Below are 24,312 nucleotides of genomic sequence, written 5' to 3'. Positions count from 1 at the left end.
AAAAATACATCATGGCAAAAAGAAAAGATGCACTGGGATGCTTCCTGGGACGGCTCAAAGTCCTTGTGAAACCACCAGACTGCCCTGCTGTAGAGGGCAGTGGCTCTGTCCCCACCAGAGAGGTCAAGATGCCAGCACACTCAAATATCTGTAAGTAGGCAGCTGTCCAAGACCAAACCATTTCCAGAAAAGACAGCTGGCAACAGCAAACCGCCACTGCAAAGGCAATCCACAGGCTGCTGGGCTCCCTGTTCCAGGAGCAATGCAGAAATGGAGAGGAAGCTGCAGGACAGGTGACTTTTGCCAAAATTCAGAACSCTTGCACCATCAGGGCTGGCCTCTGGAATGTCCTCCCCAGTTACATTCCATCACAACCCAGCACGTGGCTCAGGCATGTAAAACCAGTCAAGAAACCAAACTGGTGRCCAGGTACACACACTGTCACCCACAGACAGCTCACCTTGCCCCAGCATAAAGAGGACAACAAGGATGACTTGTCCTTCTGAGTCACAGCAGCCTCAAAGTTGTGGGTTGGCTGCCCTACCCTGGTGAGTCTCTCCCTGTTCCTGTTTACCAAGCAGAGATCATCTAATGGGGAAACAGAGGCTGTGAGGTGTGCTGACAAATCACCACCAAACAGAACCACATATTGGAGCAGAGAGGACAAGAGTTCACTGCTTCAAATACAGCTAAGGTTGAACTGTTACGAACAGCACCRTGATAAAAGCCTGAGTTATTTGTGGCAGTTCAGGAACAGAAGAGTCACAGGCATCTCTGCCAATCTGCTCATCTGAGGAATGCTGGAAGCAAGCCACCCACAGATTCATGGAGAGGTTTGGACRGGAAGGGACCTTGGGACATTCTTTCTTCATCCTTCTGCCCAAAGCATAAGTAACTCTGAAACTTCTATCTTCTTTCCCCCAGGCAAATTTGAGGTGGGAGATGCCAGTGCCTCTCCAGGCATCCTGTTCTGGTGCACAACCATTTCCACAAAGGAAAATTCTTTCTTCTGTCCAGCTGGCATTTCCCTTGCCACAACTTGTGACCCATTGCTTCTTGTCCTTTTGTTCCAGTCSACAACACTCAGGAGACAAGCACACAATAGCTCAGGAATTAACTACGAGCAAGTCTTAAAACAAAACTATTCAACTACACTTCGAATGCAACTAAGGATTGCTGCAATCTTACCCTTCTGTGTCCCAGCTCAGCCCATCCCTTTATTGACTCAACTGCCATTAATGTCAGGGAAGGGAACCCTGAAGAGTAGTCCTCAATTTAAAGAGGGATAAAAAAAAGTGCAATTTCTGACAGTGACGTCAATAGATTAAATCATCATTAATTATTTTCTGGCCAGCTTTCCACTAGTTATCTCCCTGAACCAGATCACTATAGGATGGGGTAGCAGTCTGTCAGCATGAAGGAAGCAGTAGAAACATATGGCAAATGCAAGGGCAGGATCCCACAGCCTGACCATGTACCATCCTAAAGGGCTGTGGGACCACTCCCTGTGTGCTCAGCACAGACAAGGAGGTGAGAAGAGAGCTGGGAACTACAGACTGCAAATTAAGGTCTCCTCTGCTCTTGGAGGATAAGAACCATCAACTCCTGAAGAAGTACCAACAGGTCAATCTACTGACAGGCCTGATTTGTAACATGTTACATAGAAACCTTTTCAAGGCAATTTTTCAATGGTATCCTGACAGCCTCCCTCTTCAAAAAAAAAAAAAAAAAAGCCAAAACAAAACTGCACAAAAAAACAAACCAAGTAAATAAACAGGACCTCTTATCAATAAAGACTAAAACCACCAGGATAGGAAATGGCCACCATTCAACTAAAAGTAAGTTTGAATCATACTTCTTTCTCTCAAAGGACTGTGATTTTATTTCATGAGCAGTGGAAGATCCAAAGCTGAGAAAAGCTGACCAATCTCAAACATTTCTTACATACACCAAATGGACTTTTTAGATGCTGTACTTGCTTTGAAATATCCGCCAGTAAATGATTTTACCGATGTTGAGGCAGGAAAGTCCAGCAATGGAAAAGGCAGAGTTTTCATAAATCATTTTGTTTGCTTCTTTAACAAAATCACCTTTCTGGGGCAGGTGCATTAAGACACAGGAGARACAAGACAGTGCAAAAGAGGAAGTTTCTCTGCCAGCTGTGGCAGCCCAAAGCAAGGTGTGTCTGTGCTGCTGCAGTCCMTCCCTCCCCCATCCCTGTGCTGCCTCTGAGGTTTGCAAAGGGAGCACAGGARTTCTCAGCCTGGAAAATGGGGAGAGGCAAGGACATGCATTTTGACTGCTAGGGTATGATGTGGTGGRAGAAAAAAGAGGAGAGAACCAGAGCATACTGGCTTTAAATCCCCTTAATCCARTGMAAAACAGGGGAGAAGTTAAAAAGGTGGTCATGACATTGAGTCATCTCTGTAGCTCAGGTTTCACTACCACAGTGATATCACCAATCCAAAACAGCACTGCCTGATGCCAATTCAAGGGCCCTCTTATCAGAGCATGTCACACACAGGCACCATCTCTTGGCAGGCTGCAAAAAGGCATCGTGTGAGCTTTGGGATTCTTACTTCTCCGTTAACAGCCACTGTGAGCTTCTATCCCATTTCTTTTCTGAAAAACCTTAGTTTCTCTTGTTTATTTGCAATTGTCAGCATCTAATCAGAGTGCAGAGCCCTAAACTAACAATTGTGAGCACAGAAGACAATGTCTTTCAGCAAAATCAGACTCCTCAACACTTCCTGAAGTTCATTTCACCAAAGCCTTKCTTGAGTAAGTCTTGTTTAGAAACCAAATCACTCACATTTTAAACCTAAATGTGAAATGTCATTACAAACTCCATAAAGAGATACACAGGGAATAACTTCACATCTTGACATCCCTACCATACAGAAGTCAAAAAAACAGCTGTAGGGCAGAGGCTTTACACCTGAAATACCCATTCTGTAAACAAGCTCAGAAGGATTCCTCTCCCTCTCCCCTGCTAAAGGGCTTCCAATGTTCTTCCTAGGGACACGCTTTGCCACCACACTGCTGGAAAACTTCATTCCCTCAATCCCTTCTTTAGATGTCTGGATTTTCAGTCCTTTAAACTGTGGTCACCATGGTGGAATAAACACTGGGGAGCCTCCTCAGAAGAGATCTCTGCCACAGTTCAGTAGTACAACACACTGAGCCCCCAGCAGGAAYGGAATTCAAACTATTAAAGGTGAGCTACACAAAAGCACCTTCTCAAGTGACGGCCAGGCAGCAGCTACAGTGGAAATTCACAACCACAAATCCCCAGCATCCCCCTGTGCAAGATAAAAGTTGGATCTGTCTCTCTACCAGYAAAAGAAAAACAAGGCACAGGAATGGCTGAGACATCAGAGAGGCTCTCAAAGCCTCGCCACTGGCCTGACTTTGGATCAGAGCTGTCAGCAGCCCTGTTCAGGTTGCTGTGTTAACATACACAGTTCTGTCTGTTTGGAATTATTCCTGGAAAGTCACTGTAATTACAGAATACAATAAAAACAACAGATACCATTAATATAGAAAACTGATCTTGGGGGACAAGCAGAAAATTCCATTATCTCCCTTTAAGATTGATCTRGACTGCAGTAAAGATTAAGTGCTGTTCAGTGACCTTTTGTAATGTGATTTCTTTGGAAAATTGTCTTGAAGCTCACTGCAAATTATTCCAGTTTTAGCAGTTACATAAACTAATCAAGGGCAGTGTTTCAAAACAGACATGCAGTTAATAGCCAGGCCAGTGAAATGGAGGAATAAGGATGGTCTTTTCCCTGCATTTGTATGGAATTCAGCCCAGCATCCACCTCTGCAGATAACCTAGTAATTATCAAGGGCCTAAATGCAGCACAACCCGAGATCCTTCGCAAGTCCCTTCACAAGTAGGCCACTTCTCAGTTCAACAATGACAGCAAAAGAATTCAACTGTAACAAGTTGTCACKTTCATTTGTTTTTTAGTAGGAACATTTGCTGTCCTTCCCCACAACCCTTAAACTGGTCAGAGTTCAAATGTCATACTTGAAGAATTGGATTAATTAATAATGTCCAATCCCTCCTCCTCTGTGGCTTTCCCTTCCAGATRATATCCTGCCATATTCATCCTTTAGCAATGAACAATGCCAGGGACATCCACACACAGCAGGCCGACACCTTCATAATGAGTATAGATTACATCCACACTAGCAAGAGAAAACCAGATCTTGTCAGAAATGCCYCTTTATTGCTTTCCCCCTGTTCCAGTACTCCTATGACCACTCTTGACCATRCCAACACCACTGTAGCAGCCCAAAATTAAGCTCAAGGCTCCTCCCTTCTGCTTCACTTCACTTCTGAGGCACCACAATTCCAGAAATCAGAATACCAGACCTTGCCAGCRAGACCTATTAAAACCCTATTTTAATTCAAATTACACTGAAGACACACAGTTTACTGAATTTTTTAGGAGYGCCCATCTCAAAGAGCTCAGGACACATCTGAGCCAGTGCCTCTGCTTCTAGGGCATTCCACCTCATTTGCATCTATTCATCAGAAGGACAAAACCTGCCCATGATGTACCTGCCTGCTGCACCCAGCAGCCACGGGACCTCGAACCCTTCTGGAAAGGAGGCCAGAGTCCAGCAGAGCTGCCAGACACACACCCCCAGCCACTGAGCTGGAATGAGGCACTTACCCATCTCTACCTTTACTGACGATCTTCACTTCAAAGTAATAAATGCCACAGGCTGCAGGGATGGGGTGAGTGGCCCTGACCGAGGCAGCATCTTTGTGATTTTTACCGTGACCTAAGAAAGAACAGAAATGTAAGTACTGAGGGGATCTGGCCTCTCACACATTCTGATCTAACACCTCACTATCTGAAGCCAGCAGGGATCTGTTTCTACACGGAGCCAGCCAGCCATTTAAAGAACACTTTCCAGAGAATCAGCAWATACAACCCTGCACTGCCACCAGGAACAATCCCTACAGCACAAGCATTTTGGTTTTCTCTTTGTATTCACCRTGAAGTTTCTGAGAAAGATTCTCAGTACCACCTCTCCCCCTCCCCACAGACATATTTTGAAGACCAATGTACACAAACAGAAGACAAAAATGATTACACAAGAGGGGAATGACATCAGTGTTTACTAGCCAGGCAGGAAAAGGAATAATCAGCTCTSCGCTGGGTGGGTAGGGAGAACAGCTCCAATAGCGAGAAGGGAAAACATCACACTACAAGTCCGTGAGCAGCTATTTCGTGTAAACCCGAGAAGCCAAAGCCCCAGTTACGCAGCGTGTCGGGGCCATGCGACCCCTCGGCCGGGTTTTAAGCAGGATGACAAAGTAAACAGACGGTCTGGCTACACCGGGCCCGGGCGAGCGACAGTGCACAGCGTTATATAAGGCCACACACTCAGCAGGGAAGAGCCCCCGGCTCCCCGGCTCCCCGTTCCCGAGCCCAGGCAGCCCGACCCGAGCAGCCCAGCCGGGGCCCCGGGCCAAGCGGGCGCCCCGCGACCGGAGCTCGGCGCCGCCCGACCCCGCTCTGCTCACGGCGCCCCTGCCCCGGGGCTGCCGGACCCGCTGCCGGCTCAGCCCGCGCCCGGAGCTCCCCGCGGAGCGGCCGGGCCGAGGGCCACGCCAACGCCGTCCCACTCCGGGCCGAGGCCGAACCCGGCGCCGCCGCCCCAGCCCGGCACCTTTGTAGTGGACGCGCAGGTTGCCCTGCGAGAGGCCGATGTAGTTGTACTTGTCCTTGGGGCTCCAGGAGCGCGGCAGCGGCGTCTCGTCCTGGTTGACGGCGGGGTAGAGGCGGCGGAGGCGCCGGCTCAGCTCCTGCTCCTCGGGCGGCCCCGGCGGCGCCGCGTCCCCGCCGTGCGGGCTCCCCGCGCCCGCCTCCGCCATCTTGGACCCGCTTTGTGTCAGCGGGCGGGGAGCGAGGCCCGGCCGCGGCCGGCAGCCAATGGGCTGCGAGCGTGCCCACAATGGGGCCGCGCTGCCCGACGGGAAGCGCAGTCCGCGTCACGCCCGCCCGCTCGCCCCGGGCTCTCGCCAAGACTACAACTCCCGAAAGGCCGCGCTTTTAAAGCCCCGTCCCTCCCCTTGGCGCGCTGAACGCTTGAGAACCGTGTCCCCGTTCCGCTCCGCTCCCATTAGCGCCGTCGGGTGCGGGACTCCCATTCCCAGCGTGCTCCGCGGCAGCGCGGGACTCGAGAGCCGCCCCGCGCTTGCAGGCGCACGCCGGCCGCCGCCGCTCACGGGCCGGTTTTGGCCGCCGCGCGGAGCCCAGGCGTCAGGCGCTGCGTGGGCACCTATGGCGGCGAGCGAGGGGGTCCTGCGGGCGTGGCCGTTGCCGTGGAGACGCGTAAACGGAGCGCGCGCGCCATGGCGGGACCGGGACCGGGAACGAACCGAGCGCAGCCACGRGAGGCGACGGCAATTCCCAGCAGCGGGAATAACCAGCGGCTCTGAGCTGCGAGGGCATGCATGAGGCAACCCCGGCTCACCCGCTGCAGTTCATAAAGGGTCCTTTGGTTCTCAGCTGGATCCATATGGATATACAGTCTTTGTGTGTATATATATAATTATTTTAAAAATCTACTTATGTCTTGAGAACACAGTAAAAAAAAACTAAACTCCTGCTGTGAAGCCTCGGCCAGTAGGAGGAAAAACAAGATCCTTGAACTGACTTATACGATGAGTTCATTCTTCCACCTATGACACACATAATTCCGTGTTTCCATTCTTTTTCCATGTCTCCATAGCAATAAACAGGCCCTCGTCATCATTCCAAAGCCATGATTGTCCGAGCAACTGGAGAATTACTTAAGGCAAGAGCTGCAGTTTCTTGGACTGACTAAACAACGCTCCCAGCAACTGAAGTTACAGGTCTGACACAAGGCTCCCTTGATAATATCATCTTTCCTTACTTGACAGAATATTTATATGGTTATATATTTAGACTTTATATATTTAAATTAGACAGTTTTAATATATATTTATATATCTTTACAAGCCAAAGTTTTATACAAGTTATGACCTCTGAGACTCCAAATGGCCAAACAGGTATCGACTGTTTGAAATACACCCAGTCCAAGGAAAAGGCTCCGTTGAGTTGAAGAATTCCAGTGGAACATCCAAACCCACTGTCCCTCCCATTCCTTCCCTCATGAAGTTGCACCTTCTCATGAGAAGTGAACTCTGACACACCCTGGAGAAGGGAATCCCATCCATGCAGGACATGCAGACATGCACTGCTCCCAACAGAGCTTCTCAAAGGACCCTTTTCTTTCCAACACTTCAGTCACATTCTACCAGCAAAAAATGCTCTTTGTTGTATTAATGGAATTCTATTTAAAAAAAAAMMYAAACCTTGAAAAATGCCTGCCCTTAAGATTGGCACTGCCTGCTGAASTGATTTTAAGTCTATTGCTCATTGTGTCCTTTAGTGTTGTGCAAAACCTATTTAACTTCCAAGTGCTGCTGCCAAGAGCTGGGTTGGATTTCCAGGAGTTCCTCTGAATTGTGCCATTTGGCTGCAGTTTTAGGAAGCTATACTGCACACACAGCAAAACCCAGAGAGAAGAATCCATACTTGCAGTGGGATTTAGGACAGACTCAGGATGGGGAGAAACAACTCATGGCACGCTGACTCMCCAGAAGGACATTGAGGAGAAAATTCAGTACCCATCTCCATCCCTCCAAAACTGGTACATGTGACAGGAATTACTCTTTTCCAGCTTCTGAACTTTTTAAAAAGTTTTACAATCCTTTGCTGCTTCAGACCTCATTCCTAGTGTGGTTTAGATYCACTGTGAGCAGTACAATCATACACAAGAGTTCTGCTTTCTCTCCCTGTTGTGAGGAGCACAAGGGGAGCACAGCATGGAGCAGCTCCTCCATGCAGCAACTGCCTGTTCAAAAATACCAAGGGAAAACAAAGGGGCACCATGGCTCCCACTGGGAGCAGAGCAACAGAAACCACACAGGCGTGTCCAACACAAACACCTGGTTGGCGTGAAGAGCACCAATCATTTAGCACAGCTAAATTGCCTGTTAGGAACAATTTAAATATCACAGTGCAGGAGACTCTCAGCTCATTGGCATTACACAAAATACATGTAACATTTTATTTATCAGAGCTGAACAAGTATTCATAGGTTACATTAAAAAATAAGGATAGTCAAATTATTTGTAATGAAGGCTGGTGAGACCCAGAAGGGTGGTGTGACAACCACAGCACAACCAGCTTCCACTCAGAACATCAATCAGTCCTTGAACATAACTGCTGGCTGGTTATGTGTGGAAAAGCATCACCTGGAGCAGTGACAAGGAACAATCAGCAGCCAGTCCCTGGGAGAAGGCTGTCTTTCCATCCACAGGGGCCTTCACTGCACCTTCACTTGCTGGGGATCACTTTATTTCCACTCACAGCAACTGGAATCAGGAGCTTCCKGTACTCCAGAGGGAGGTAACGCTCTATCAGCACATGCAACGGCATCTTGTCTGTCACCAGCCCTTGTCTTTGTCCAGAGAGAGTGCAGAGGAGAAACAAGAGATGTTACTGAAATGTGTTTCCACTTGGTATCAGAGTAAAGCTTTCTTGCAGTGATGTTTTTGCATTTAAGAGCTGAAATRCTCTGTCTGCTTGTGACAAACAGCTCCAGCCCCATGTTTGGAGGCAGTTTCTCAGGTCCTGAGCATGGGGCAATGCTGGGATTGCCCACACAGCAGAGCAGACCCAGAGGGTTCCTGCAGACCAATTTCCCACAGAGCTTCCCACTGTTTACCATGGGGATATCCATCTATATTGATCAGGACCAAAGTAGAGGCTCACTGCTTTTTAAATTCACAATCCACCTACCATGGGATAAATTCTACCATTTGAARATGTGCACRGAACGACGTGACARAAGGAAATAGTACCCAGATTTTTTWACAGTCACAACTSAGAGATGGTTGCCATTTGCCAACTGTGTAGGCCATGTAGTTTTCCAGTAYACCATTTAGCTGACTGGCCTGAAAAAAACAGCATCTCCCAGTTTTGTTGAAAGAAAAAAGTRCAGCATTTATTCACACTCTCCATGTGGAAGGAACAGAAATACTGTTCTTATGTGTGAGCCAGCAATAATTCCTGATCTCTTTAAGAGGCAGTAAAGGCAAAAACACAGCTAGAAAGAGGGGAAACAACAAGTGCGTGGAATCATCAAACCAGGCCAACTAACCCAYCATGCCTMTTGACTGYTCATACCAACCTCAGCACACACCTGTCAGGTGGGAAAATGAAATCTCTGGATCAGGACAGSAAYAGATTATTCTTTTTAARCAGCAGTTCTACCTACAGAGGCCCATGCAAAGCCAATGTCATAGTGCCCTGCACTATTCCTCAGGTGACTTTAACATCACATTTGAAACTCCTCCAGTGGAGATCAAGAACAACAACCCAGGGTAAGGACTTTAAATGGTGGATTGCTTCAGGCCTCACSGTTTTGCAGAGGGTTTCCAAACCAAGAATAAATCCTCTGTGTTTTGGTCACAAAACAAAGTAAATTCAGGCAGGAGATGGGGCAGCTGGGGGAATTCACAGGACACAGCACCAGTGAGGCAGCTCTGAGARCAACTGAACAGCTGTTCCAGGCTGCTGTCCAGGAATATTGCTCTAAGGAGAAGCCAGCCCTGGCCAGAGGCTCCTTCTCCTGCTCCGGAGAGGAACTGTCCAAACCTCAGTTTGGATCCCAAGTGTCAGCTTGTGCAGCAGCAGGAAGAGGAGTATTTTGTTTGGAAGAGCRAGTCACCAAAACAGACAGCAGGACATGTGAAAATGCTCGGTGTCAGTTGCCGACACTTTTAGCAAAGAGATCACTTGAGGACACAAATGGTACAGTCCAGCCTCCCTCTTAGCCACTTCTCTTTTTCTACTCATTTTCCAGATATTGCTGCTTCACCCTTACACAAAGCCCTCTCTTCTTGATTCCTCAGATGACTCTTGCCCTCTCAACTCCTCACTACTTCCTCTTGCCTCTCCACCACCACCAGCAAGTGGAAAACCCAAGTCCAGGAATTTCTCCTGGGACAGAAGGGGCCTCATGCAGAGTAAATCCCAAGATCGCACACTTCTGTGCAAACACTTATTGCTGTGCACACCCTGGCAACAACCAGGTGTTACTGGGCCATCAAAGCATCACCACACCTACTGCAGATTAATAASAACCCTTCCATTACCTTCTCATGAGAACTTCCAGGTCAGCCACCTCCACTGTCTTCCTCCCTGCATGGCTGGCGTAAGCTTCCAGATCATTGCTCAGCTGCYTGAAGTATCTCTCACAGCTGAGGGAGGAATGAGGAGGGAAATCAAACCAGACTGAAGCATGTGAACACAGCTACTCAACCATTTCTGCAGGRCAAATTGCACTAGAGCTGCTCGTTGTGCAGGTCAGAGCCTGCCAGGGAAAACTGGGAAAGAAGAAACTCTCCAGCCCACAAAACTCGGCTTCTCAGCCCAGGCTCCCTGGAACTTCACTGCCAAGACAGATGTGAAACAGCTGCACATCTGACAATCTGAACCTTTCCCAAACTTCCCACACATGCAGGAACAGGAGTTGATACCAGTGAGAGAGAAATCAGCACTGAAGGTCAGACTATTGGCTGCTGCAATGACACCGTTTGAACAATCCACAGATTTTGTTCATGAAGGTAACATGGTCTGAGGATTCAAAAAGCTGAGAAACCCGGATTCCARTGGAACACTGCACAGCTGAGAYACCTTCACTGTGCCCAGCACAATGATCATTGCCCAGAACTATCCTGTCCATGGAAATTGATAGTGAGAAGACTGACTGGTACAATTTGTTGGGACAAAACCCAGATGCTTGATGAATCAGATACCCACATGGCAGCCCAAAGCACTTGGCACATTTCTGTCCATTTTTATCAGGCCTCCCAAGATTCTTTCCATCTGAAGAGGGAGGGCTGTGAACTTGTCAGYAGCACTCCAAACAGATTTATTACTTCAGGAGAGAAAAGAAAGAAAAATACCCCAGTACTAAAAATAATGGAAAGAGCAGTTTGTTGCTACTTACCATTTTTCAACAATTTTGAAYGCATCTCTGGTCACTGGCATTTTAACAAAATGGCTAAATATCTCCTTTATCAAACTTCTTGGTAATTGAGGCTCATGKGGTTTCTTCTGGGATGTTCCCAATCTCTTGGGAACTGCCTTAGGCTGCAGCAGCTTCAGGGGAGACCTTAGAGGGAAATTGAAAATTCATGCATTGAATGAACAAGGCTGGAGAGAGGCAGAGAACACCAGGCTCAGTTTGAAGAAACCCTAGGCAGAACTGGAACGTATAAGAATTACCTCGAGCTATTAATTCTTTCTCCCTCATACCCCCACAGGGCAGTTTACAAACATGTGGCATCATGGCCTTGAGAGAAGTAATCCAGGCTTATTGCTTTGCTAAACAAAGATCTAGAGCCACGAGCTAGAAAATTCCTCCTATTCCCAAGGACCCACTGCTAATGGTTCTGATGAAGCATATGGCTTCACCAAATTTCGAGTGAAGAGGGTGCAAATGCTAACAAATTTGGAGTAATGCAGAGGTCACTTTCTGCCTCTAGGAGAGCTTCATTTTACAGTCAGTACATGGCAACTGCACACAGCTTTAGGCTTCTGCAGTCAATACAAATATGTCATTCTATGTGGTCAGTATCTTGCCACCTGTAATTCCCCCTCTTCTGCAAGGGCCTCTGCCTCCCATACTGGAGTCTATGGCTCCAGAGTGGCTTATCAATTGTAAAATATACAGAAAGTTTTGGCCTTCAGCACAAGACAGTGTTACAAGCATGTTCACTAGAAAGCCTCAAGGCATCGGACCTGCTCTGGGAGAGCACTGACATGCACTCAATTCACTCTTYACTCAGTTGCTACAGCAGTGAAAGAACCAAAGCCTTCAGCACTGCTCACTCCATGTAGCAGCTGCCCCCACAGCTGGCAAAGCTGGGCTCTGCTCTCCCCAGCCCCATTTCTGCCAGACCACTGCTGGACATGGCTTAGGCTTACCTGGGAGCAGCAGACTTTGCAACATGYGTAGTTGACAGTAGGGGGTTGTGGGCTGGAACACGGACAAACGCAGGAGTCTTCATGGAAACCTCTGGGGAAACAAGTACTTGAGGAACTGATGTCTCTTCCTGCAGCAAGCAGTGCTGCTGCAGCAGACAGAAACCCAGCCACCTCCCCACATGCCTGGGCTGGTGTCACACTGCCTGCTCTGGCTGTGTCCCCACAGCACCCTGAGCCAGCACTGCTGTTGCCTGTGGCTGTGCCACCCCCACAGGTCCTGCCACACTGGCTGGTGGCTCCCTTGGCTCCCTGTGCTGGCTGCCAGGCTGCAGGGGACAATGGCTGGCTTAACTTAGGTTGCCACAAAGCCACAGCCTTTTTAACCAGAGAGAACTTCAAAGTCTACAAGCTCCCTCTGTCGTTTTGCTAAGCCACTGGCAAATTCTCCTGAGCAAAGGGACAAGCTGAGCTACAGAATCACATTACAAGGGCCAGACTAAAAACTTCTCCCTGTTTGCAGATTTTCATGACTCCCTCCAGGTAATGCTCCTGTAAATCAGCATCTCACCTTTTCTSTCCTGTGAACTACCAATAGCAGTTTCCTSCAAGTCTAATCTGCATCGTCTAACTTCACTCTTGTACTTCTTCACTTCTTAACAAGCAAGAGCAGGAAAGAAAGCAATGTCAACAGAAATGCTGAGCAGCTTCCTGTCTGGAAGAGGAGTAATCACRCACAGCTTCTTGCYCAATAGCTTCCCTTGGAAGCTGAGTGCAGCYYAGAAATCCAGCCTATCTGGCAATGGTGTCAACTTCCCAAAGATCSTTTTAAGGGCTTGGACACCTGTCCTGTTAGAGAAGCCAAGACCAGCTACCAGAAGCTTCAGGTACTACTGAGAGTTGAACTCCCCAGCTCAAAGGGTCAGAAATCTCTCAGAGAAAGCAGGGCTGGGCGAACTACTGCGGTTGCCTGCATTAGCTTCTGCATTAGCTTATTCTGAATAAACATTTCTGTGCACTGGAGGGGCAGAGAGCAGGATGTAGGGAAAKGGACTGGTTATGCTGAGGTTTCTAAGGTGAGATTTATGACAGGAGGACACAATTTTTTCCTCTTTTCTTCCTCTTCTTGTCCAATGAGACCTGTATGTTGCTACTCTTACTGTYYMAYCCTATMAGCAGAGATCTGCAGCCAGATMTTTCYACCTCTTCATACAGCTGTGTACAAAATAAGCATGTTGACAGAACTGTAGACACCCTACAAACACCTACAGCTTTCCTTGTGGCTATCAATTCAACTGTTCCTTGTGCACACTACACAAWTACACAGACATTGATATTCTCATTACAGCTGAATATGCCCAAAATCCTASCAATGGGATTTTAGGATGTCCTTTGTTCAGCTTTATACTTCAAGATGTATTGCTATTCTAAAGAATAAGACCAGTTCGAAAAGACATCACTAAAATACACTCTGGGCATTCTCAAACATGGCCTTGATCAAAGAACTCAGTCTGATGTATTCATTCTTCCAAAAAGCATCAGCACTTTTGGGGCAAACTRATACAGAACTGTTTAGAAGCAGGCACTTCCTCTCAGCTTTCTGGAAAGCCAGTCTGCTCCTTTTGTTACCTCGAAAGGAAACCTGTAACTACACGTACAAAATACAGGGTTCTAWATCAGGTTTCAAGTCTGGAGTCACATAAACAGCTGTGGAAACACCAGTTCAATGGTAAGACATTAAAAAATGGCCATGAAATTAGGAATCAGGAAGGAATGAAGAATAGAATGGAGGATATCCCTGTGTCATTGTATAAGTCCACTGTTTTGTGGACTTCCATTATCTTCACCTCAGAAAGTACAAGACGATCTTGGTCTCTGAAGCACCTGATGAGCCAGTAAGAAACTGGCYCTAGAAACAGCAGCCAATAGTTTCCCCTGGACTATCTGACAGACTAAACTGTAACATTATTAACCTCTGTTGTTCTTCAATGTAAGAGGAAAAAATTCTCCAACTCCCTTCTGTTAGTGCTGCAATAGTGCCTTACCTTGACTTGGAGGGGGTTCAGCTTCATCTCCAGCAGGCTCTTCCACTGAATCATCCAACTCAAGCATGATAGCCTGATCTTCTAGTTCATCTCCTTGTTCATCAGTTTCATTTAATGGAGTCATCCCTGGTTTTTCAAGTGGGGAAGAGGCATGAAATTGCCTGTCCASATTTTCAGCTCCAATACCTCTGGTAATCTCATATTCTAGATTTTCAAAACAGGAAAAACAAAGTGCTGAAACAAGTATGTTTGCCTGATTCTGGAACTTCCACTAGTAAATTTTAATCAAAGATAYCTGCTGTAATTATACATTTCTAAASACCACTGCCAGTACAATTCTGGTTTTCCTTTAAATAAAATGCAGTCTTCCAGCTTAAAAGGATAAAAGTGGTTTTCTATTTCCCCAGTAATTAGCCCAAATGGCAGAATGCAAAGTAAGTTAAGTCTCTGTCTTAGCACTGATACCAGTCATGCAGCATGAGAAGTCTTTGGTAGAGAGAGCTGTCAGCATTAGAGTTGTCCTCACCAGCTCCAGGAGAGCCATGGGCTCCAATGCTGCCTTCAGCCAGTTCCTCTYCTGCTGAAGGAACCACTTCTGTTTCACCTCTGCTGTCCTGTGCTGCAGCTATCTGCAATTCGGCTTGTTCAGTCAGATTCTTCTCCAAATGTTCAGAATATCCAGCGCTTGCACCATGTTCTGCAGCTAAAATAAAAAATTCTATCATACATTTCACCCACAAAAAAACCACCAACCAACCACSAGCAGACAGTTAACCACCACTGGAATTTATTTGTGATAAGTAAACTCAGCCATAAGCTGTAAATAAGAAAAGCAGATCAGTTCCCTTTACAGCTGAGAAATGCCCAACTTTTCCTGTGTTTGCTCCACAGCCACCTAATTTGGGGTACATCAGATCCTGATGAAAGAATTCCACTTACAGTAAGCAGAGCTCCTCCAYATCTGCCATCTCTATGGCTATTCTCAGTTTTGGTGATTGTGTGAAATACCAATTTATTTTCCCTAAAGTCTACCAATACCTGGATTATATGCTCAGATTCTCCTCCTCATTTCCTCCATTTTTCTGAATAAAGAATTTTGTAAATTATATATTGCATTAGAAATAGAAAAGAGCCTAGAGTGGTTTCAACTATCCTGGACAAGCCTCTGGCAGGCAGGGTAAGAAATATACAGCCACATGACTTGCTCATGTTTAAAAACATGAGCTATTGACTATTCAGGCTGCTGGTCAACCTGCTTTATGTGGCCCTACCAGAGCAGAGAGGATGGAGAAAATAACCTTGAGTTCCCTTTCTACCTCAACCACTCTGTGACTTCAGATAATACCTGCTAAGCCTAAGCCTTAACCCATAGTACTCACTGCCAGCCATCTTCTCTTCAGAAACAGAAACCTGCTCCTTTGGGTTACTCTGTYGGGAATGATCTTGTTCACTTTCTTGCYGTTTTGTAGGTGTTTCTGGAGATACATGAGTCATTCTGTCAACRTGCTCATGATCAAGGCTTGAGTTCTTGGAATATCTTTGGGTCCCTCCCTCGTTTGTGCCCACACTGGATACCATGCCCTCCAGTCTTGCATCCTCTTGATCTGCATCAGAAATTTTGCTCTTCTGTGCTGAAGTTTTCGAATCCGACAGCTGCGGTTCAAGAGCAGAAAGTTTATCTTGGCTCTGTTCATCCAGCTGGGACTGAACAAAGAGTTCTGTGCTATTCATCATGACTTCTGCATCATTTGTCAGGATGCTTGTTTGAATTCCAGATGCAGATAGTGAGTCCACAAGATAGTTCTGTCCTGTTTAGGAAGTTTTCARACAAATTTTATGTGAAAAACCATTCGAGCTCATTGGGACATACTTTACTACCAGGACTTGTACAATTCAAAATTTAAGTCATTCAACCAATTTTTACTCATCCTCAATAGATCAAACACTGAAACTGTATGATCCCACTTCAGTGCCCTCATCTTTCCCCACCAAAACTATAGAGACCTCAGTACCCACAGATGAAGATAATCTCAAACAATTCCTGTGGTTTAAATCACCATACTGGGCAAAACACATATTTAAGTGCATAGAATCAAAGKAACTACAAAGGTCTCATTCTAATCTTGCTTTCCAAATCCCACTCTATTTCTGCAAATGCGTCAGCATTTTAAATTGTAAAATACAGGCCACACTTCAGTAATTGCTTCTAGAAGCCCTCTTATGTAAGGCCCTGCCTCCCAAAAGAGAAGTCACAACACAAAAGAAACCTTTGCTTTTTAGCAGGTTCTGCTCCACTCCGCCTTCAAAAGCTTGCACGTCAACAGCCTTGCGGTTTTTTGGCCTCCGGAGCAAGCCTCTCTTTTCAACAGGGTCTGGGGCCATCAAGGAACCCACAGACATACGAAGGGATCTGTAAAAGGAGGGAAGAAMTAATTTGTCAAAATCACACACTCCCATTTACACTCAGAATACAGACATGATGGCAGTAACAATGACACATWTTGCAGAGCTAAGAGAAACTTCCCCAAGAAAACCTTGAAGATTATATGCCAGCCTTTAAACAAATTGTTCATTTTCATAGTATTACCCAACATCAGGACAAGTATCACAGAGACCAAGAAACAGACTGATTTATAACCTCCCTGCGACACTGCAACACTATAGCTGACAARAGAGTCAGAAATTTTAAAATATTTAAATAACAAAAAATACAAAAAGGGAAAACAAATGTTTGAGAATAAAGACATACTCTAGATGACAGTGGGGTRGTAAGAGGACTTCCAAACAAGTTTAAGAACAAGTTTAAGAAGCTACTTAGTATCAATACTCTCAGCAAAGTACAGCAACCAACATACTATTTTGAGATGGGAGCAGATAGCTCCAAAGCACAGGAAAAAATGTTTCTCACTGTAGGTGTTTTTCACCCTGGAGACTGACCATGCTCAATGACCTCCTGTCCCTCTCTCCAGGAAACCCAATTTAAAAAGGGGTTCAGACGGTTCMAAGACAGAAGTACAGAATGCAGCCCCAAGAAGCATCTTGCATGGCACCCCAGGCATGGGCTGCAGTGGGAAAAGTGAAATAATGTGCTGATTTTGGCCAGGGTCATTAGGAAAGTAAGTTCTTTGACTCACTAAAAAGTTTTTCAAGTCCAGAAAATACTGCATAGATGCAACTGATGTGATAAGACTATTAACAGGCAGGGATAATATTCTAAGGTATATTGTGTGTGCTGATTTATTGTTGGCAGCATGAGAACAAAAGGAAGGAAAGGAATGATCCTAACAAGTAAAAAGAGGAGCAATAGTAGCAATACAAGCTAGACCAACCCAGGCATACAGTGCAGAGCCACAGTGTCTGAAAATCAAAAGGTGTGTGGTGCAACACCTTCAAATTCCATCAGCAGAGGAGCAGATGACTGTGTTATTGCTACACTGGTTTCTACCATGAACCCAGGGATCTGCACTGTTCTTCACCACTTCAGACGTGACCATACTTAGGACAGCCAGGAAACATTTTAGGTTAAACTCACCGAGTCATCATTGTGTTGTCCATCGTTGACTGAGCTAGAAAAGTTGATGGCACATTAGTTGAGAAATTACACAACAAGCTACAGGAACACAAAAATGGATCTTCCTCTTTTCAGAGCCAGTCATGCTACAGTCCTCAAAAGTCACTTCGGTGCAAACAGGATCAGATGACAGGTTCACTTCACTATTTCTTGTCTACATTTCAGAACTGCTTATTAGAAATCTAATAAGTAATTTCTGAAAGGGTAAGAAAATAGTTCTTTCAATGAAAATTTACCATGGCATATAGCCTCAGATTTAGTGATTTTACCACATTAATAGCAAGATTAGGCTTGGGCCTCAGTCACAACCACCCTTCAGTAAACCAGCCCAAACATATGTGGAGCTTTAGAAGCACAAATAACTATTCCATGGACTCTTGATGAAACTGGAACTCAAACCTGTTCTRCTCACARAGTCCCAAAAATTCTAAAGCAGATCTGGAGAGCAGTAACATAACTTGCTCATAACAGAATTGCAACAGCAGAAAATATTGTAACATAATAACAGTTTGGYTTAAAAAGCTTTATTTTACATTTGATAGGATGGGGACTTTCACTTTATCCATTATTCCCTTTGCATGAGATGTTGCATATTCCAAACCTACAGCTGCCCAGCTGGGCAGCTCCTAACAACTGATCTGAGCAGGTGAGAACCTTCTGACTATGCAACACTGAACAAGATAATTCTTCACTGCAGCCTTACCTTGGCTCTGGAGAAGTCGTCTCTCTGCTGCTCTCTCAAATTCAGAAATGCTGACTTTCTTTCTCCTCTTTCCCATGTGGAACACAGTGACAAACGTGCCCTCAGGAGCAACATCTGGCAGTTGCAATTCTCCCCTACCAACACAAACCAAGATGGAGAGGCATTTTTGATAATCCCACCTGACAATTSCAATTCTGATTACTGAAATACAAACAGGGAAGTTGTGTTCCCAATCCCATCACAGGAACTGCAGCTATACCTGGCAGTGTAATGAAARTGARAATTATTAAAAAAAAAMMCCTACTTACATGCTGGAAACCCTCTTAGATGGGACCTCAGAATGAGCTTCTTCCGTGTCTTCACTGTTAGGTATCTGAGGTGCCAGAGGTGAAACTTGGGGTTCTGCCAACAAACCAGAACATTTCAATACAGCAAGAGCACCAAAATGCAGCAGTGCCACATCTACGCTATAGGCTGTAAATGACATTTATCAATTGATTAAAATAAAGACCTGGTGAAAACTGGGGTTTACTCCTGGGAAGGCTGGCAATGACAAAGCCAACAGATGGCAGCATGGGGGCTCCCTACACTGCAGCAGAACATGYCTCTATAGCTCACACCCGGTCCTACAGCCAAGGTTATGTGCTCAATCACCACGGTAAGAGTGTTTTGAAGAGGATCTTCAGAGCTCTGATCTCACCAGCACAAGRCCTGGTCTCTCAACATTCAGCTGCCCTGCAGTGATTCCTCTGTTACCTAAACCACTCATACAATGGTCTGATTTCTGTTCTGTGTAACAGGGAAAGGATAATGAGCTACCAGGGAACAACCCATTTTCTCAGCTCCACCAAAACATTGCCTTTCTGTTCTCAGCTCTCCTGAAAAAAAGCCACTTACGGTTCTGCATGACTCTCTTGAGCATAAGCCGTGGTGTGCCATTTTTGAGATCAGGGAACACTGCCAGTCTCTGATTTGCCACGGTGCTTCTGACAGAATGACTCTTGTTTTCTAGACTTGATCCAGTCTAGAGGGAAATCAAGAGACAAGCAATTCAAAACTAGGATTTTCATTAGTTAAGATACCAAGATCAAAAGTATGCACTATCCATCTTCTAATAACAACCTAAGCCAGCTGACAGCAAACTTTTTCCAAATTCCAAAGAGAAATTGCGCGTGTTGGCTTTTTGACACTGGTGGCACTTCAAGTGTGGGCGAGAGACAATTCAGCTCGGGGTATCATCCAGGTAGGTTCCAATCGCAAAACCCACCCGTGGACGAAATCTTGAGCAGCCTCGAAGMACAGCCGCGACCTAAATCCTCCGAGCTGCGGGCTACTCGGCAAGCGCCGAAGCCAGGCCCATTTTCCACAAGCAAAGGCGAACAAGGGTGAGGGAGCGCYCTCCGCTCCTGCTTCAGGGGTCTCGTTTGTGTCTCACACCGACAGCGACCGGACGGGCGGCGCCGGGCGAGCCCCACGGGATGCTCGATCCCGAGAGCGGCTTTCCTCCCTTCTTGCTTTTCCTCCCTCCTTCCCTCTGTCCGTCCCTGTCTCCCGGATCCCTTGGGGCACCTGGGCCGCCGCCTGCGCGTTGTGGCGGCCGCTGCGCCTGAGGCCGGCCCGGGCCCGGGTTCGCCGCTCGGCCATGGTCGCACCGGTAACGGCCGCGAACCTCCCGCGTCCCGCGGCCTCTCGCGAGATGCGCGCGCGCGCCGGGAGGGGCCGCAGCGCAGTGTGGGGCGGGTAGTTCCGCCGGCGGMGCGGTGCATTGTGGTCCGCGTAGTTCCGGGGCGGCGGCGGCGGCGGCGGCGAGAGGCCGCGCGGGCCTTGTGGGAGCTGTAGTTCGGCGGGGCCGCTCGCCCCGCTCGCCGCGGGTGTCCCCCCGCCCCGCGAGGCCATGCCGGGCTTCACCTGCTGCGTACCGGGCTGCTACAACAACTCGCACCGCGACAAGGCGCTCCACTTCTACACCTTCCCCAAGGACGAGGAGCTGCGGCGCCTCTGGCTCAAGAACGTCTCCCGGGCGGGCGTCAGCGGCTGCTTCAGCACCTTCCAGCCCACCACGGGCCACCGCGTCTGCAGCGAGCACTTCCAGGGCGGCCGCAAGTCCTACCTGGTGCGGGTCCCCACCATCTTCCCGCTGCGCGGCGTCAACGAGCGCAAGGCTCAGCGGGCCCGGCGCCCCCGCCCCGCCGCCGCCGCCGCCGCCGCCCCGCAGGGCCCCGCGGCCGCCACCGAGGCCCCTGCAGGGGGCGCGGCCGAGGACGTGAAGCCCATCGACCTGACGGTGCAGGTGGAGCTCGGGGCCGCCGCCACCATCGGGCCCAGCCCCGTGCGGCTGCCGGTGCCGGTACCGGCGGCGGCGGCGGCGGCGGCGGGGGAGGAGAGCCCGGTGGAGGGCGGCCCTCCCGATCACTCGTACTCGCTGTCGTCGGGCACCACGTCGGAGGAGCTGCTGAGGAAGCTGAACGAGCAGCGCGACATCATCGCGCTGCTGGAGGTGAAGATGAAGGAGATGAAGGGCAGCATCCGCCGCCTGCGCCTGGCCGAGGCCCAGCTCCGCGAGGAGATCCGCGAGAAGGACCGGCTGCTCCACGCCGCCAGCGCCGGCACCCGCAAACGCCACGGCCTCTGAGGGCTSCYGGGGCCCGGCCCGGCGCGGGGCTCTCCGTCCCGGAGCCTCCGCCGCCCTCGGTGCGGTGCCGGGCAGAGCAGAGGAGGGATGGACCGCGGCCTCCCGGTGTCCGGCTCAGCCCACGCCACGGCAGCCCCCAGCCGGGCAAGGCCTCGCCAACGGATTCCCCTGCCTGGACTGGATCAGCTCGCTGCCCAGCCCCGTTATCACCTCYGTATTACCCCCGGTGTCACCTCACACAGGACCCATCAAAGCCACTCTGTGCCGGCAGTGTCAGAACGCGCTGCTCGTAGCGTGGATGGGACCCAAGTCATCACTAAGTGGACGTAGGGTATCAGTTTTCAGCAAATAAACTCGCTCTGTGTCAAGTGAGGTAACAGCAACACTACCCTGGAGAAGGCGTGTCCGACTGCTGTGGGCATTGTACCCATCATAGGAATGGTCGGTGATGTCGCGTTCAGCCTCGCTCARCGGAGGAAAGCTTTAGGAAACCCTCTCAGGGTGATGTGTTTCTTCAGTAAATTACTGATGCCATAAAAGACTGCTGTTCCTAGTGTGGCAGAACCCCCAGATTAAAGAGTGTTCTTGTACCATGTAGTTTCTGCTTTCTCCACAGCGTGTGCATATTGGTTACAGACGTCTCCATGCTCTTGACACCAGTAAGGATTTACAGTCTGGTACAAAGAACCCGGTGGCATTTGACAGCTGTCRTTTGTCTCGTTGGTTTATACTCCCTCTGATGAAATGGAGGCTTTGTAACACATTGGAATTTTAATCCTTGGCTTTCGTTCAGAGAACCAGGATGAAACAGAAGTGACTTTACCTGCAGTGGTTGCAAACCTTTGCTGTCTAATCCTAAACTAGTTGGCATGACTAATAATCTGTACATTAGGCAAGACCATACTAAAACCTGCTTGTGTGTTCTAAACCAAGATTTAAGAGTATTGTAACAAATCTATGTGGAATGATTGTGTAGTTTCTGTTTCTAGCCAGCATCAGTCCCTTCACTTTCTGCTACAGGAAACCAAATCAACGTTGGCTAGAAAGAGGGTGGTGTGAGGGTAGCAAAGCCATGGGTTTGGCTTGGTTAAGCACTGCCAGCCTAGATGGTTGAACAGATCCCTCAGCAATTTGGAGGAAGAGGAGAAGGAGAGTATTTGGTGCCCTGGCACGGCCCTGTGGCGATGGGCGATGACAATGGATGTTGAGAACAAAAGGCACTTCAACACAGTGTGCCCATATTCACCTTCAAGGGAGGAATTCCCAGGTGCTCCCTGGGTCTGTGAGATCCTTCTGGAACCAGAGTGCACCGCACTCGGTAGATTGGGATGTCACTTTTACTAAATTTTATATAGGTATTTTCTAAATGTAAAAAGTATCTTTAGTTTGAAATTATGTAATCTTTGTAACACTGGCTAATGTAGCTTTACAACCATCAGCTTCAACACTGTGTGTGAGCGAACAAAAGGGCACCATGGGGTTTTGTAGCCAGAGGTTTCTCTGTAGATCCTGAAGGCGGTTCAGCTCCAGGTTGTCACAGCCTGCTATGTGATGCATGGGTCATTTTTTTATTAATGTGTGTGCCAAGTTGGATGGTCAACTGTAAGGATACTACATGTCTATCCATGTACTAAGTACTTCCCGTTACTTCAGTTTAATTTATTCTCCAATCTGATATGTAGCTCTCCAGCTCTGTGCTATACTGATTTTTCTGCGAGTCAAGTTAGCAGCAATTTTTTTGTTTGGTTGGTTTGGCTTGTTGTTTTGGGTTTGTTTTTGTTGGTTTTTTTTTTGTTTTTTTTTTGTAGGACAAGCAGATACCTGCTCCACCATCAAATCTAACATATGTGATTGGTCCAGCAGCTCTAGATGCTCCCATCAAGACAGTAGGCAGCACAACATCCCGCCTTGCAAACGAGGCTGGTTGTGCATCTGAGCTTGTTGAGAACRTGCATGTCGTGACAGTCGTGGTACTTTTTCTACCATTGGGATGCACTTCAGGATGTTCAGCCATTCGGCCTTGCTGGACTGGTTACCTGCTGGACTGTTTGACTTCTCCAGGTTACACTGAGGTGCTAACATGCTTAATTTTAATAAAGTATATTTTGTTTTCTTACGTTTTCTGTCTCCTTGTGGTGTAGATATGTGTTTGTGAAAGATTTGTGGCTGTAGTTTTTCTTCTCTTTCGTAACATACTTTTATTCCTTGTGAACTCCATATCTGGAGCAGTGGGAATGTCTTTACTTTTGTGTAGGGTGAGGAAAAGGAGTTTGAGGTCAGTTCAGTGTAACACACACTGCCTATGCAGAGGCTGGAGCYGTTTTGATGAGCARTCAGTCACAGGGTGCTGTCTGTGKAACCAGGAGGGATCTGAGCAGAGARCCAGRCTTCCCACAGGAATTCCCGCAGCACGACTCTTCTATCTGATGCTTGCTGGAGGAAGAAGGAGGCATGGCCTCCCATGAACCAGCCTAGTGCTCTTAGAACTTGTAATTCCACTTCCCAAAGTTCCTGGTTTCAGATTGGTTTAGAGCTATGAGTCTCAAGCAAATATAGGCAGCAAAAAATTTTCAGCTGTGCTTCAACCATCACATTTTTGGGGATGAACTGGGACTGTTAAATGAAGCTGCAGGATGGGGAGGTGACAGTCCCACCCTGCTCTGTGTTGGTGCAGCCTCGTCTCGAGTCCTGGGAGCAGATTTGGGCACCATAGTATAGGAAGTATTTAAAGCTGTAACAGAGTATACAAAGGAGGTCATGAGGATAGTGAAGGGTCTAGGGGGGAAGTGAGAAGTGTCTGAGGGCATATGGCTTGTTTACCGCGGAGAAGAGGATACTGAGGGCAGAGCTCATTGTAAACTGCAGCTTCCTGAAGAAAGGCAGTGAAGGGGCAGCTCCAGTTGCTGCTCTCTGTGACCAGTGACTGCGGGAACGGCTGGAGCTGTGCAGGGGGAAGTTTGGGTTGGGAGTTAGGAAAAGTTTGTTCACCCAGAGGGTGTCGGGCACTGGGACAGCCTCCCCAGGGAGGAGCTCACAGCCCCGAGTGTGACAAAGCTCAGAGTTTGCGCAACGCCCTCAAGTGTAACACGGCCGGCAAAAGGTGCCCAGCGGTGTCAGGATGGCCGAGCGGTCTAAGGCGCTGCGTTCAGGTCGCAGTCTCCCCTGGAGGCGTGGGTTCGAATCCCACTTCTGACAACTCGTTCGTTTTTGCGTTACGCTCCCCTGTAATTAATCAGTTCATTGTTTTCAACCACATTTTTTCAGCTTCGTTGTTTTGGGTTCTTTTTCATCCGCGCCCCACAGGTCCCCCC

General features: G+C 47.9%; 3 protein-coding genes and 1 non-coding gene across 6 annotated transcripts in view; 2 read left to right on the top strand and 2 right to left on the bottom strand.

Annotated features, from left to right (window-relative positions):
• RANBP10 (RAN binding protein 10) overlaps positions 1-5,953 on the bottom strand; it is a 58,372-nt gene extending 52,419 nt beyond the window's left edge. Inside the window, exons 1-2 of one of the 2 annotated variants that reach the window (XM_057376393.1) lie at positions 5,695-5,953; positions 4,689-4,800 (exon numbers count right to left, since the gene is read on the bottom strand). In XM_057376393.1, the coding sequence (XP_057232376.1) occupies positions 4,689-4,800; positions 5,695-5,899 (317 nt within the window). In that variant the 5' untranslated portion in view covers positions 5,900-5,953. The remainder of the gene's footprint in view (positions 1-4,688; positions 4,801-5,694) is intronic. The other variant, XM_057376392.1, reaches the window with a different exon arrangement.
• Positions 5,954-7,808: 1,855 nt separating this feature from the next.
• On the bottom strand, positions 7,809-20,343 carry CENPT (centromere protein T). Of its 2 annotated transcripts, none has more exons than XM_057376350.1 (13): positions 19,939-20,265; positions 19,267-19,393; positions 18,678-18,771; positions 18,370-18,503; positions 17,628-17,661; positions 16,363-16,505; positions 15,475-15,903; positions 14,622-14,798; positions 14,096-14,299; positions 12,054-12,144; positions 11,074-11,238; positions 10,217-10,321; positions 7,809-8,517 (listed from the first exon to the last, which is right to left on the bottom strand). In XM_057376350.1, exons 1-13 carry the CDS (start codon positions 20,263-20,265, stop codon positions 8,394-8,396), a joined length of 2,154 nt encoding a protein of 717 aa, XP_057232333.1. In that variant the 3' UTR covers positions 7,809-8,393. The 2 variants fall into 2 exon arrangements, with proteins under 2 accessions (XP_057232333.1, XP_057232334.1); XM_057376351.1 differs by lacking the exon at positions 19,939-20,265 and adding an exon at positions 20,278-20,343 and having other exon boundaries at positions 7,817-8,517.
• Positions 20,264-23,117, top strand: THAP11 (THAP domain containing 11). The gene has a single exon (XM_057376371.1). It carries the CDS (start codon positions 20,264-20,266, stop codon positions 20,999-21,001), a length of 738 nt encoding a protein of 245 aa, XP_057232354.1. The 3' UTR covers positions 21,002-23,117.
• A 996-nt stretch (positions 23,118-24,113) lies between these two features.
• TRNAL-CAG (transfer RNA leucine (anticodon CAG)) lies at positions 24,114-24,196 on the top strand. Its single transcript has one exon. It is a non-coding gene; the product is annotated as a tRNA-Leu (tRNA).
• The last annotated feature ends 116 nt before the right edge of the window (positions 24,197-24,312 follow it).

The sequence above is a fragment of the Malurus melanocephalus genome, unplaced genomic scaffold (genome assembly GCF_030028575.1).
Source record: "Malurus melanocephalus ecotype Western Australia unplaced genomic scaffold, MMel_1.1 scaffold_278, whole genome shotgun sequence".
NCBI lineage: Eukaryota > Metazoa > Chordata > Aves > Passeriformes > Maluridae > Malurus > Malurus melanocephalus.
The sequence above is the reverse complement of the archived record's forward strand: the minus strand, read 5'-3'. Positions and strand labels throughout refer to the sequence as shown.

What these genes read in the sequence shown, in the direction of transcription:
- THAP11 (XM_057376371.1), top strand. Translation starts at nt 20,264, where the DNA reads ATGCCGGGCTTCACCTGCTGCGTACCGGGCTGCTACAACAACTCGCAC.